The following is a 14989-nucleotide window of genomic DNA, read 5'->3' as shown; positions in this document are numbered from 1 at the left end:
ATTTTGGTTTTAAATGTTTAAATAGTTACCCTATGTTATCTTATTATAAGTTAATTCACTTGGCATCGATATAATTTTAAAATTAAGTTTAATTGTATTGATAATATATTTCCATAAGATTTTACTTTAAATTTGATTTTTTTTAAATAATGCAATGAGAATCTCAATTTATTAATATCTGTCTAGAACCTGTCAATTTCAACGGTTATCAATTTGAATTGCTTATGTTTGTAATTTGTATTTAATAACAAAGAATATACAATCACATCGCTTAATTTAATGTATTTTTTATAATTTAATTATGTAGGTAATATTTTTCTAATGGTTTAGATCCCATTTTCATGCTTTCTATTCTTTTAAATATAAAATGAGAAAATCGGGATCTGATCCAAAAGTAAAGAAAACTTTGCTTCGCAATTACGAACAAAGAATTCTCAAACAACCAAAGGCTGTACATGACAGTGATTCAGGTCCTAAATTGGAAAAGCCATCGTATCAAATAGAACAAGAACTTGATCAACCTGCGCTATGCTCAAGCGAGTCACTAGCTAATTACTTAACTGATGTGCGAAAATCTGTTTCGTTACCGCGTCCCGAAGAATTAAATATTGACCAGGTTCAAATAAGTGCTAAGGTAAATATAGAATCTGCCCTCTTTTTAACATAGATTTCTTAACATATAGATTTTAATGAGATTAAAAGTTTTGTTTTGTTTTTAAATCGATCGATAAATTTAATTGTTATTATAAATAAATTTGTGATATACATGTGATTACAATATTATACGAAAGTATTCACACTCGTATATATGACAAAAGCACTAATTTTGAATTAAATTAATTTACCAAATTAGAAATAATATAATAATAAAATTTAAAAGTATCAATTCATTATGAAGTATTTTCTTATATTCAAGTTAAACATTAGATAACTTTTAAATATTTTTTTCCATTTAATTTATATTTTAATCGTATTTTATATTCATATGATTTACTTCACTTTTAATGTATGACATAACTCCCTTTAAATATTATTACTAATAAATTAATAAATATTGATATCTACAAATAATATGGTCACAAAAATAAATACACAACATAAATAAATAGATCTTTTTTTACTAATATTTTATTTATAAATTGTGTACATTTGTTTTCAGATCACAAAGAAACTTAATTTTCATTTTAATGATAGAATATACAAAAATTTAGTTGAGTTAAACACAGACATTGCAAATTTAAAAAACAGACGAGATAAAAAACCCTTTAAAAATATAACTCCCATGAAAAAAGACCTTGAACCGAATATTGATGATTTTTGTCAGGATGAGAAAGAAAATGATGTGTGTCCAGAGATACCTGTCGTCAAGCAGAAAATTAAACCTATAAGAAGATCGGAAGACGGTGCAATACATAGGCTCATTGCTTCTTTTGAAAAATTATGAAACTACTGTTTTTAGACAAGTAGTACAAGCTTAATAACACTTTTAATAATAAACTTAATTTATAATTCATTTTATCTTTCACTTGGTTGACTTTTTCCACTAAACACAGGTCTAAATTGTGTGATGTACAAAACAAAGTCCTACTCTGATAGATATATTGATGAAGCCTATAGTTTCAAAAGAATTTGTAAATACTATGCTAAAAACAAATTTTTAGGTGTGAATGACTGAATTATCAATGATTCTTGTGAAGTTACTTGTGATGAACATAATTTTGGTAGGTAACATTATTGAAGATTAGGAATTGAGTACAAACCATTTAAATGTAAATTTAATTTATCTATTAATATTTAAAGTATTATTTCGTTTATATAAATAATGAGATAATAAATTATTATTTTTAATAAAATTACTATATGTATCTCCAGATTTATGTCATAATAAAGTATAGGTTAGAAATTGATTATGGTAACATTCAATAAGAGATAAAGATGAGCGGTGAGTGACAAAAACAAAAAGTGACACTTGACAGTGAAACGAATAAATTCCCATAGCGTTTACCAAATTGACTCATTCTAGTTTTTGGTTCGGCTTCGGAACGCGCGCCGTCGCCGACTCGCTCGCTCTGTAAGAAAGAGAAGTCTTTTATATATCTCCTCTATCACCTGCATTTTGCCAATAATTTTGTTTCATTCAGCTGATTCAGACTTCTCACTTCAGTCAACTTCAGACGTTGATACGTATTGGCTGTCGACATTTTTAGTAGAGGAGAATTCAATATTTTTCATAAAGATACGTTGTTGATATAATATTATAAAATATCGCAATGGCTGGAACGGAAATGATATCTAACAGTGAAAGTAATGATAAATTTTTTGAAGGTGTCGAAAAATTAATTGAAATTTGGTTTACGCCGGTAAAGCATGCGGACTTAAGAAAAATCACCCGGTGAGTATATAGCTATATACCTGCTATTACGAAATAGAAATAAATTATTTAAAGTTTATTTTTTTACGTGACGATTATAGGTTACCGGCATATTTTCTGGCTTGTTTCTCTATTATTTATGTTATAAATCTAATAAGTTATTCTTAATTATTATTATTATACGTTTAATAATTGAGTTACGATGTGTAAGAAATACATTGTCCTCAAATAATGAAATAGTAGAACTGAATTTTACGATTGTTATTGTTATGGAAGCTTCTAGAATCAGCTGTTCAGGGCGATTGCTACCGGTAAGAAAATAATCCCACCATGAATTTCAAGGAGAACCCATTGATTAATAGAGTCACGTGATTCAATTTTTTTTTAAATATGTTCTAAATTATTAAATGCTCCTGACAATTTTTTTAAATGCAGCCTTGCTGAAAATCCTTATATATAAAATTAATAAAATCAACTTGTATAATCAGTAAATTATTTTTCCTCCAAGCCTCAGAGTTACAGGTCAACTGGCAAATTATACGAATAACACCCCAAAAACTGGTTTAACATAATTAAGTTCCCGAAACTCTCAGAACTTGTATTTATAAAAACTACACTGGCCTGTAACTGCATTTTTAACCGGGCCAGTTAAACTTTTAACTTAAAATTTGGTGAAGCAAAGAATCCTACTTAAAATGCCTAAGATTTTTTTTAAAATTTTAATTTCATGCTCAATTTTGTTTTATAATTGGAAAATAAATATATTTCCAACAAGAGTAATCCATTACAATATAATTACTTACATATTTTTTTAGTTAATTTCTAAAAGATAGTTTTTAACTTGAGTAAATGATAAATACACAAAATTGGCTAAAATATTACTTATTCTTAGTTGAGCTATTTTGATGCTGTATTTGAATTTCAAATCTTCATATATTGAGAATATTCAGGTTACCTCTTGGTTTGACATAGTTCTTTAGTTAATTTTTAATATTTGAATTGTAAAATTAGCCTTTATTTAATCAGCTCAAGAATATTAGTCTTAATACTATTATAATGTGCATTAAATCAAATTGAAATTTCCATATTTAAAATCTTTTATTATTTTATATTTTTTCATTATTACATCATTTTTTTTAAATAAATTCTGCCTTCTACTAACATGACCTGGGCTGGAGTGGAATGGTAGATAAGCATCATCTGTAGTCATATAGAAATCAAAGGAAAAATTTGAAAATCCTAATAACAGCTTTATATTTCTATTTTCTAGAAAAAGTCTTGGCCATTCCCTAATGTCAACGCGGACCTTAACATGCTGAGGAGTTTAATATAAAGATGATTAAAAAAAATGACGATTTTGTACATAATTCGTAGAAATTCGAAAAAAATACTGTCATTAGTGTTTATATTAATTTTCTTTACAATTACTAAAGAAAATTTCACGATTCTATATCGGCGCGAACCAATGACGTTAAGAGTAAAATTAGCAGTCAGTTGATAAAAAAGTACTACTTTTAGAAAAGGCGGAAAATTAAAACAAAAAAAAAATTCCAAATTTTCCGTTCCATAAGGTTGCATAAAAGTAATATAGATATTTAAATAAATAATCAGCTTAGGCACATAGTTATTAATATTCTAGAATAACTTGTACTTTTTTGTATTCTAGAATAACTAGCATCGAAACTCAGCCAACAAACAATATGTAATAGTTATTTATTATTTACAGAGTAAAAATCCACTTCAAAAGTAATAAGTTTGTTTTTATATTTGTTGACGGCATCTCGTAAATGGCCTGACGGATCTGGGTGATTTAAACCTAATTTTATTATGGTATGGAAGGTGCACAGGTGGTGGTGCCGTATATTCTTCGTTGACGAATTGTGGCAACACGCGATGTGTAACATAGCTGTAACCATGGGAGTTTCTCCTTTAGAAATAAGTTATATTATTGTTTGTGATAGTGTAACCTGTACTTTTTTTCAGACAACAATGGGAAAATGTATTGAAGATAGTCCGCTGCGAGATTATATCTTTCACGCAGAGCGAGCAAGTCGACGCCTATGTCCTGAGGTATGTTGTAGTGTTTTAAATAATACGGATATGTACATCATTTTAAAAATCGAACAATCCCATTATTAAAAAACAAGAATTTGGTGTGTTGTCATAGAATTTACCTACTCGATTGATAAAAAAGTGTATTGTTTTTATTACATGTAATGGCTATTTCAAGAACCACAATTCCTCAAAAAGTAAGGAAATGCTAAAAATATAATAAATTCGGTTAGCCCCCGTTTAGGAAGGCTCGAAAAACCAGTACCGTTTTTTGCACACCTCAAAGCGAAGCGGTTTGGTAGACGGTAGTGTCCTTTTATCTCTATAAAATAAAATCAATATTTCTTTTTAGGGTGCTTTTCTGTTTGGCAGAGATTGGCCACCAGTTTCGTGTATGCCTATTACTTGCGAGACAAAACAGTTTGTTGGTTCTCCCGATTGCAGTCCATTCCCTGATGTTGAGCAGCCAAAGTTTTCTTTTACACCCTAAGTTCTGTTACTGTGGTTTCCACCAGAGGATTCTTAGCACCCCTGTCTCATCTAAGGGACCAGGAACTCTGGGCCATCTTTTTCTTTTCTTGGCCTTTTAAGTATTTTCTAACAGAGAAATAGAATCCTAACTGACCCCATTACGTCTGCATAAGTGCTTATAGTAATTAGCATAAGTATTTAAATCGACGATTATCAAAATTGTAATCGCCGTCATATACGCGTTCGTTGTTAAGTTTCCAAATTATTCCAACCGAATTTTGTTCTCTTAGAATAGTTTTTGTGTGTTATTAAGTTTACTTGTTTCGCGTGTAGTTGAAATATATCCTTTCTTGCCATGCGACTAATTTTTGTGTACACAGACATCTTCGGCATCTGGCCAGTGATGCAAGTATCCAAACACAAACCATTGATATTAAAATTATGTGCGACAATTTAAAATGCTCATATTGATGGAACAACTTTGTAACTATCCTATATATTATTTAAAATATTGATTTAAATTTATTATTTATGCGTTATTTTTATAGTATTACTGTGATTAGATTAGCAACAAGCGAACTATTTATGAATTTCCATAATATCAAAACTGAGTAATAATAAACTCTGCTTGGGCTATTTTAAATCTATGTGGGAGTTGGTGTAAGTTCCCTTTGATCTCACTCTTGTTTATAAATAAAACTGCCTCTGACTCGTTGGTCTAGTTATAAAGCTGCAGATCCCGAGGTTCTAGGTTCACTAAGGGTCGGGCCAAAAGTAACTGAGGTGAAATGTCAGAAAATGAAATGCTTTATGATAATAGTATCTATAACATTTAAATCATCCATCAAAATAGATTTATAATTTATTTATAGATCTACTAGTTGCCGCTCGCGGATTCGCTTGAATTTTAGGGGTCGGTCGTTATATGTTGAGTATAAAAAAGTAGCCTTTGTCCTACCTTGCGGTTCATACTTGGTTCTTACCAATTTTCATTAAATTTGGTTCCGTAGTTACGAAAACCGTAACAGATAGTCAGAGTTCCTTTCGCATTTAATACATTAAGTACAGATAATAATTTAAATGGCTCATAATTAAGGTTGTGTTTTCAGGGAATAACCTTTACGTATAGTACGTTATAAGTAACGTACTATATACAAAACACTATATAGCATTTTCGGAAAATCATTGAGGAATATTATGAAATTATATAAATATTCAAATTTCTATGATTACACTTTTCGGAGTGCATCAGTTTTACCATCAGGTGTGATAATTATTAAGGGCATGCTTTGGTGTCTATAACAAATCACGACAGCATAGATGCTAGCAATATTTTGCCGTTGAAAATTGAAATGCAATTCCGATTTTCAAAACGAGCCATCCTCCGTGTTTCCAATTTGTCGAAGTCATATATTCATATAGGTTTTTCACTTGAAAGCGTAATTTAACTTATATCTATCAAAATGTATGCAACAGTAACTACTGCAAAATAAGATATCAGTCTAATGTAAAAATAAGACTAATTACGTTGCCTGAGCCTGAAATATAAAAGTGAAAAACATGAGAAAAGACAATAAATGCAAAATCAATCGTCGAACGAATAACTAAATCAAAATATCGTATATAGTCGAGACAAACAACACAACTGAACTCTGAATTGTACCTGGCAATTTATTTATCAAGCAAAACTGTTCTAAAAATATGTATATTGTCTTAAAGGTCTTTATGAATTGCGCAATAACTATAGTACGATGCGAATAGTTTTGATAGTATGACACCTTTTTTATGATATTGGTAGGCGGACGGGCAAATAGGCCACCTTATAGTAAGTGGTCACCACCGCCCATAGACGATCAGCGCTGTGATATTAAACATTTCTTACATCGCTTATGCACCATCAACCTTGGAAACTAAGATGTTATGTCCCTTGCATTTGTAGTTACACTGGCTCACTCACCCTTCAAATCTGAACACAATACTAAATATTACTGAGTGGCAGTAGAATATGTAAGGAGTGGATGTCCACCGAGTAAACCTAATATTACAATAGTTTTTGCGCAGTTCTTGTCCTTCCTCTGCTGTCCTGACTCCTGTATTTTATGATGATAATAATGTCTTTCTGATCGATTTAAGCTACAGCGATTATAAACAGTCTTCCGTTGATGGAGTGACTGTCAACCGAGATTTGTTTAGGTGCACAAGTGTATGCACTATCAACGGGTGCACTCTGTATTCCGTCATTCTAATAATCAGACGGAATCTGATATGATCAGTGAACATTCTTGCAAGTTTGACGGGTTTTCCGGGCACACGAATGAACGGAGAGTAACACTAGTAACATTCAAATGTTACCAAACCACGAGACACTTAAAGTACCTGCTGTAATAACTGTTAACTTTATACCGTCATTTCACCATACCTTTGTGTGGATAGATAAAAATGATGTAGACAGCTAGACAGATTGAAAGTACGCTGTACGAAACGACGTCACGTAAAATATTTGGCAAGAACTGTAGACTTGTGGAATGGAATGGTTTAGAGAAACACTGAACTATTTAGGGATATGCCAAACTAATTATTGATAATAATAATTTCCATTAATGAATTAGACATAATACTTTTAAATAAATTATAATTGATTTCATAACTATAATTGGTTATCGTGTGGTTATTCCTTTAATTCATTGGTTGGTTTTATTTTTTTTCCTTTTTCAAATGTACCATTCGATTTTATTTGCGTTATTCGTTACTGCGTTGTACTTCTTAGGGTCTTAGTGTGATGATTATAATAAATAAAAGCCTTATTCAAGAAGAGGTGTATCTTACGCTATAATAAACAAGTGAGACTCAAAAATTGTATGAACTGAGAGTCATAAATTTATCAAGATGAAACATGCGTCAAAGTTATGATTTTTATTCAGTAGCAATTTGTATTTCAATGGCTGTAGTCTTAAAGTCCATATGACGTGTATCGAATTCGTCACTCGCCTTTACCCACTCCTGAGGTCAGGAATATTATCAATAGGTTATCATGCGTAGTAAACTACGTTCAGCTACAGATATATCCACTTCATTGGTGTTGCCATGTTACTTAATAAACTTGGAGCCTCTCACCTTTTAATAGCTAATAATAAAAACATGCCCAATCAAGTTTTTTTCTGTATTATCTAAACTGTTATTGTTAGGAATTGATATAAAATCTTATGTAAAGTAAAGGTTTCAAGCGTAATTTTCAATTCGTCCGTTTTATTCATTGGCATGTCTGTTTTGGTTTGATGAGGAAATGTTGTGACAAGGAAATGGTTTCGGAAACCAGTTGTCTATAGGTCGTTTGTGCTTTGCCATTATTTCGTACAATTTAATATTCACGTATTCGTGTTTTGGATATTTGATAGAAATAATCAGGTACTTTATATTAAACCAATTCAATTGGCGTTTTCCGTAAGTGTCGTGCCGGAAAAAAAGACTAGTCTAATCAAGATTAGGAGAAAAATAAAATAGTCAAGACTCTTTTATAATGTATTTTGTCTCGTAATTTCTAATCATTTGAAAATATAATATTATATAATATAATATAACATTGAATATATAATCATTGTAGATTGAAGATTTTTTTACTAACGAGCAATATAATTGAAATCAATTAGTTGTTTTAATTGTGCTAGGAAAATAAATAAAACTTTAATTAAAGGCAACCTCGGGTATAAAATCAAAGTGTATCATTATTTTTTACAAAATTGATGTTTTTACTAGATCACCAGAAAGCTGTGCATAGGAATTTCAAAGAAGCTATAGTTCAAGACTCTAAGCTATAGTTACGTACTTTGGCGAATTCTAAACCTAAATACTTACGTGGTTTCTTTAACGCATTGAATTATCTGCCAAAACAAAGTCATCTAAGGTTAATATTTTATTTCAATTATTCAAGCTTGAAAAAATTACTTTGAATACGTGAATGTTATCTTATTTTTCACCCAAACTGTGATTCTGTACTAATATTTACAAACCAACATTATCTCGAGGTACAAAATAAATAGATTTTTACGCACACCAGCTGTTACGTAGTGTTTCGTAAACGTAGTCGCTTCGTCTTGACGTGGACGCTTCCCGCGTATCTCTGACGTACTATCCTGGGCATGGAGCCAAAATGTGATAGTGAAAGCGAACCAATAAAACGAACAGCTTCAATTCAAATCGTTCTGAAATGTCCTCAATCCTATAATCACAAGGAAGAAATATATCTATTGTTATCAATTGCTGGATATAAAAAGAAGTACGAAGCATACTACGATAATCAATATCTGACATCCAGCAGATTAATTAACAAATAACCAGTATTTGATGATGAAACAATTAAGATAAAATCTATGACATTATAATACACTTAAATAGCCACGAATAAAAGTTCATTTGTATTCAAAATAGTTGATAATTTTTTTTTCTTTTCCAAAAATTTTGGCGCTGTAATGTTGTCATGTTTCCTTAAACTTCTGATATTAAAGTATATCAATTTAAACGAATACGTGCCAGATATCTTTAAACACAATTTCTCCTGTCCACTGCTTCTTAGACGTCCTCGTTTAAGATAAAAAAAAATATTTATTTCTACATAATACAAGTCTTTAAAGCCAATTGTGTCTTGCGTTAAGTTATTGTTTTCCACTTTTATTTTCAGAAACACTTGCACTGCTCGAGGCTTGTTATTGTGTTGATTAGTAGCGCCACAGGTGATAAAAGATAGAACTAGTTAATACAATTTGACGCGGCAATTTTAAACGGTTTTGGAATCCCTATTTAGTTTTCATGGACTATTACAAAATGACGCGTATAAAAATTTTACTTACAGGCGAATGTTTGAGCAGACGCATTTTGCATAATGACCAATCGTACAATCTTCTGACTTCGTATATAACAGATAGACAAAAGAACATTCTATAGAAGATCATGGGTTTTTATTATATTTTTAAACTCATAGCAAAATCAGATGGGCTAAATGACTTTTATGAAAATTAACCACACATGCGCTAACAATATCTTATCTAAAATCGTTATTATTTGTAAAACTAACTCACTCGCCCTACAAATTGGAAGATCGATTTTTTTTTGTGATATAAATACGAAACCCTCTGATATGTGATTTGTTTTTGATATGTTTGGTTCTTATATACATTATCAGCCTGTTAATTTCCCACTGCTGGGCTAAGGCCTCCTCCCCCTTTGAGGAGAAGGTTTGGTATATTATGATAAAGGATATGCGTTGGTGGATAAAGGATATATGATATTGACCATTCTTTATGCAAGTGCGCCATCAACATTCAGAACAGAGATGGTTAGTACTGGTTCACTCAATTTGGTTCTTATATCCTAGATATTATTATTTACGATTATTACGTTAACGGTGGCGAAACATTATTTTGTTTTTCTTTTATATAATCTGTCACATAAAATAGATTGCCCTATCAAAGTAGTATGTATGAAGATTGCAAATTCAAATTACGAACCAATGTTACCATATATATTATTCATTCTAATTTTAAAGTCAACAAAGCATGCTGCTTGTATAGCATCGAGTCTGGAAACGTCCATTGCACTGATCAATTGTCTGAAATCCTTTATTTATGATTGTCTCAGTTGACAATGTTTCGCGTTTCATTTGATCTCATCGATCTCGGCTAGTGTGTTGACGCCTTTATACTGTTGTGATAATAGAGAATACTTGGAGACAGAGCTTTGTGCGAGACTCTCTGGGTAGATGCCGCCCCTCATCCGCATACCGTCTCACAGCCATACTTAGTATTATTACCAACAAACTTACCATCTTAGTTCTGAATGTTGATAGCGCATTTCCATAAAGAATGGTTAATATTTCTTACAGCGCCTATATCTTTGACGACGGTGACCACTTACCATCAGGTGGCCCGTTTTCCCTTCCGCTTACCTATTTTTATATAAAACATCATTCCCTATATCATGTTCGTCATTAAAAATGCATTTAAAAATAATCTTCATTAATGTTTATTAATAGTGTTATATTTATATCATCTTAATACACGAATGACCTATTGTGATTCTTTAGTGGTATCGTTTCGGACACGACCACGAGCTAAGAGTATGATTATCAGCTTGGCCTAAATGTCAATTAAAAATATCTACTATATCTTGATTTTAGAATTCATTCTAATAAGTATAATACTGATGTAAATGTAGAAATGTTTCTGATCAGATTTTATTTTTTATTTTGAACGTGCCCAAGTTACACGTTCGATCGATATTAGTGCTCATAAATACCCTTTTCGTATACTTGGTCGTATGTCTTTGAATAGGCGACGTTTATCGAAACACATTTAAATTTAAAAGTGTTCGATTCTGTAATTATGTCGAAGTGGGATGTTGGATTTTTTTTTGGTCAAAATAATCGTCTCTTAATGACCTTTATAATTATCTGTGTATGTTATCTCACCAGAGGCGTAGCGCAGTGTGTCGGTATTCGTCCGGAAAGCTAAAATATATTATCGTATCCTCAGTGCGAATTTTTTATGTATGTATTTTAAATGAAATATTATAAGGATTAAGTTTATGATTGAAGGTTTGCACTGTGCACTTCTTCTCAAATATTTTTAATATAAGAAGAGTTTGGGCTTTCAAGACGCATAGCGTAGCGTTGGTGTATGTGGTGTAATAAAATTGTTTACTCACCAAATGTTCCGTAAATCCTCTTTGAATTCATTCGACCTTCATTTCAGATTTCTCATATTTACTAAATGTTTAATGTATACTTCGTTAGACTCGTAATATTTAACGATGAATGTCATTTATATTACAAACAGTATATAATAAAATAACCAATGAATTAAATAGGTGGTGAAACGCTAAATGTTATAAATAAGGAAAATAAATAAAAAAAAAAACACAAAATGAGCCATAATATATAATATTATTCATAGAATTAAAAAAATAACATGAGAATATATTTATATTGGTGTGTAGGGCGTTCAGATATTCTACTGCCAAACAGTAACACTTTGTATTGTTGTGTTTTGAAGGGCAATTGAGCCAGTGTACGTAACTACGGGCACAAGGGACATAACTTAGTTCCCAAATTTTGTGGCACATTGACGATGTAAATATTTCTTACAGCGACAATGTTTATGAACGGTGGTGATCACTTACCATCAAGGGGGCCTTTTCCCCGGTCCGCCTACCTACATTACTTTTCCACGAGCAATGTGACGAAAATAATAACGTTATTAGGAAGTTGAGTCGTGTTCAATTTTGTTTAATGATTAATAGATTGATGAGAATGAAATCATAAAAAATGATGTACTAAATGTTTTAAACTTTTAACCTAAACTTTTAACTGTTAACCTAACTATATTTTATTTTTAATGATTTTTTTCGAAAACATTCAGTCGTCGTAATTATAAATTTAATATGTTTTTATTTTAAATGTATAGACAAACATACATCCTTTTCCAAATATTATTATTTTTTATATATACCACAATTATGTTTCAAGTGAATTAATTTAATCTGAATATATTATAATGTTAATTGAATCATGGTTAATTATGGATTTGTATTTCAAATTCGTATTATATAAAATCGGTGTGATTAAACTGGAGAAAAAAAAAGATCAATTGACATACAAGTCAAGAAATCCAGACGATGTTCACACAAACAAATCTTTGAATTTGTAACGGTTTTATAAATATAAAAGATTTGAAGAATATACTTTTAAAAAAGACACACCTACATAAATGACTTTCTGGGGATCTAAACGGTGCGTGCACCTATAGTATTTATACCATTATTTTTCTGTCTGGTCCTTTTTACGTGCCCTTACCCTTTGTAGAAAGAGAAAAATGCCTGCCACTTTAAAGCCCACCATTTTGAGGCGATTTTTTGTTTCCCTAACAAAAGAGTTGAAGACTGTCTTTGAAATTAAGTACCAGATTTCTATTTGACGCTTGAAGATGCTTCCATTAACTTTATAAATAATATTGGTATTGGTTTCATGTCTACATAACAAGCACGAAATTAGAAAATAACAATTAGCTTGTATCCAAATTCTTCCATTACAGTAAAGGGTTTCAAGTTTATTATGGAAAGTTGTTACATTACGAGGGTCGGTCGGAGATTCGGTCGGTATTAATTTAAGAGTCAGACAAAATAAGTTATTAACAGTTCCAGCCATTGAACAGTCGTAAACATTGGCCGTTTTTCTCAAAATGGCGGTGATGGCTCATAGGAATTGGACAATTATTTCACGTAAAGAGATTCTACCTTATAAAAATTATATTTCTCGTTCACTTGCATTTATGTGGCATTTTTCCTGACTGGACTAAATGGACCATCTCGAACCTAGAGTTTAACAAGCAATTAATTATTTAGAAGTTTAACATACTGACGTCAAAACACGTGTTAATGTTTACTTGATATTATTTACCAATTAGAGGGGGTCGTTGACATTTGTTATCAGTTTTTTTTATCGAGCTAATGATTATAGGATTCGATATCGAGATGTGCAATTAACACGTTCTAGTTTTTGAACACAAATTAATGTATTAAATTAAAAAAAATTGGTAAGATGTTTTTTTGTAGGTAATTTATTGTAGACACTTAATCCTACTTCTCTTTAAGAGAAGAGGCTTTTGCCCAGGCGTGGGTCGTCCAGGGATTTTACTTAGTAAATAATTGGGTGTTCTTTAACTAAAAATACCCAATTATTTACTAAGTTCATAACAATGTTTAGTGACGTGAAACATACTTTAAATTAAAATATGGTCACAACAAAAATACTAAGTAGGTCATTTTAACTACACAAAGAACCTATTATATTCGTTTTGAAATAGAATAGTAATCGATGCTTGAAGCTTCTAACTTAAGTTTTTAATTGAATGGTGGAACGATCATCTATAAATATCATATTGTACTATTAACGGAATTAGGTCACGACGCCATTTGTATTTATAAGATCGTATTATGGTTTTTTTTTCTTACGTTGTAAAGTATAGTGTTTGGTTCTATATGTCGCTACTTGACAATAGAAGTCGAAGTTTTCCCGACATATGCCGAGCGTTCCTTGATTAATAGCGTAAGTGAAATCGGTAGTTTCGAAAATAACTTAAACACTTTTATTAACTACTATCAAGTCAATAAGTGGAACATTGTTCTAGAATATTCTATACAGTTAAGAACGATTGCGCTATCGATTAAACAATCTATTAGGCTAAGCTACCTCTTTGCGTGTTATTTCAGAGTAAGGGTGACTGGAAGGTCAAGGTGGAAAGTTTCACGCATGCGTAGTGCACTCTATGCCAGATGCGGATACCGTTAAGTCGTCTAACTCACTGCATATTTCATTAAATACTGCGTACAAAGTACTAACGAAAGAAATTTTAATATAAGGGTTTTCTCTGAGTAACAAAAAATGTATCACGGTGTAAAGTTTAAAATTTAAATTTATTTATGCAATATAGACCATTACACTTGCTTATTGATAGTCAAAGGACATCTACTGATTTGGAACAAATATCGAGACCTGAGATTTTTGGAGGCTTTGTTAGTATGTAGAATCTATCCGATAAAGATAGTACAACAATACGATCTAGTATTTATACTATAGTAACTGAACCTGCGAAACCCGCGCGAAATCTATAAAACATTTAATATCCACGCAAGAGGTAAATAAAAAAAGGTTCCGGGTCCCCCAAGTTCTCTCCGCATCAAATTTCAAATAAATCGGTTCGCGGTTTACGCGGGAAGAAGTAATGGACAGAGATATTTTGCGCATTTATAATATTAGTATAACTTATTATAGACGTTAATCGCCATTATGAGTATTGACAAGATATTTGTCATTTTTTGTGTCGAGTCATAAAATCAAATCGTTTGTTAAATAAACATTTTAAATAAAGCACAATATGTAACGAAATTACATTGATGATAAAAAAGCGTAGAGCTAATACTTGTTGCCTTGAATTGTATTTAACTGATATAACTTTGTATGTCAAATGTTGAAAGAGTAACTTCTGAGTTTCTTGTTGTCGGTAGAATCTATTTTGTGAACCGATGATAGCTACGTTTAATACAATC

General features: G+C 31.0%; 2 protein-coding genes and 1 long non-coding RNA gene across 4 annotated transcripts in view; 2 read left to right on the top strand and 1 right to left on the bottom strand.

Annotated features, from left to right (window-relative positions):
• The window catches only part of LOC135193734 (uncharacterized), a 149111-nt gene that overhangs the window by 46974 nt on the left and 87148 nt on the right, over positions 1–14989 (bottom strand). The window lies entirely within an intron of this gene.
• LOC113400378 (uncharacterized) lies at positions 218–1513 on the top strand. Its single transcript, XM_026639934.2, has 2 exons — positions 218–634; positions 1160–1513. The coding sequence occupies exons 1-2, from the start codon at positions 368–370 to the stop codon at positions 1442–1444; spliced, it is 552 nt and encodes a 183-aa protein (XP_026495719.2). The 5' UTR covers positions 218–367; the 3' UTR covers positions 1445–1513.
• Positions 2011–14989, top strand: part of LOC113400229 (S-adenosylmethionine decarboxylase proenzyme) — a 34917-nt gene continuing 21938 nt past the window's right edge. Inside the window, exons 1-2 of one of the 2 annotated variants that reach the window (XM_064217618.1) lie at positions 2011–2392; positions 4355–4441. In XM_064217618.1, coding sequence (XP_064073688.1) covers positions 2271–2392; positions 4355–4441 — 209 coding nt within the window. In that variant the 5' untranslated portion in view covers positions 2011–2270. The remainder of the gene's footprint in view (positions 2393–4354; positions 4442–14989) is intronic. The other variant, XM_026639721.2, reaches the window with a different exon arrangement.

Source organism: Vanessa tameamea, chromosome 17 (assembly GCF_037043105.1).
Source record: "Vanessa tameamea isolate UH-Manoa-2023 chromosome 17, ilVanTame1 primary haplotype, whole genome shotgun sequence".
In the NCBI taxonomy this organism is placed as follows: Eukaryota; Metazoa; Arthropoda; class Insecta; order Lepidoptera; family Nymphalidae; genus Vanessa; species Vanessa tameamea.
The sequence above is the reverse complement of the archived record's forward strand: the minus strand, read 5'-3'. Positions and strand labels throughout refer to the sequence as shown.

What these genes read in the sequence shown, in the direction of transcription:
- LOC113400378 (XM_026639934.2), top strand. Translation starts at nt 368, where the DNA reads ATGAGAAAATCGGGATCTGATCCAAAAGTAAAGAAAACTTTGCTTCGC. An exon ending in AGGTTCAAATAAGTGCTAAG is followed by an intron (nt 635 to 1,159) that starts GTAAATATAGAA and finishes ATTTGTTTTCAG; the next exon opens with ATCACAAAGAAACTTAATTT.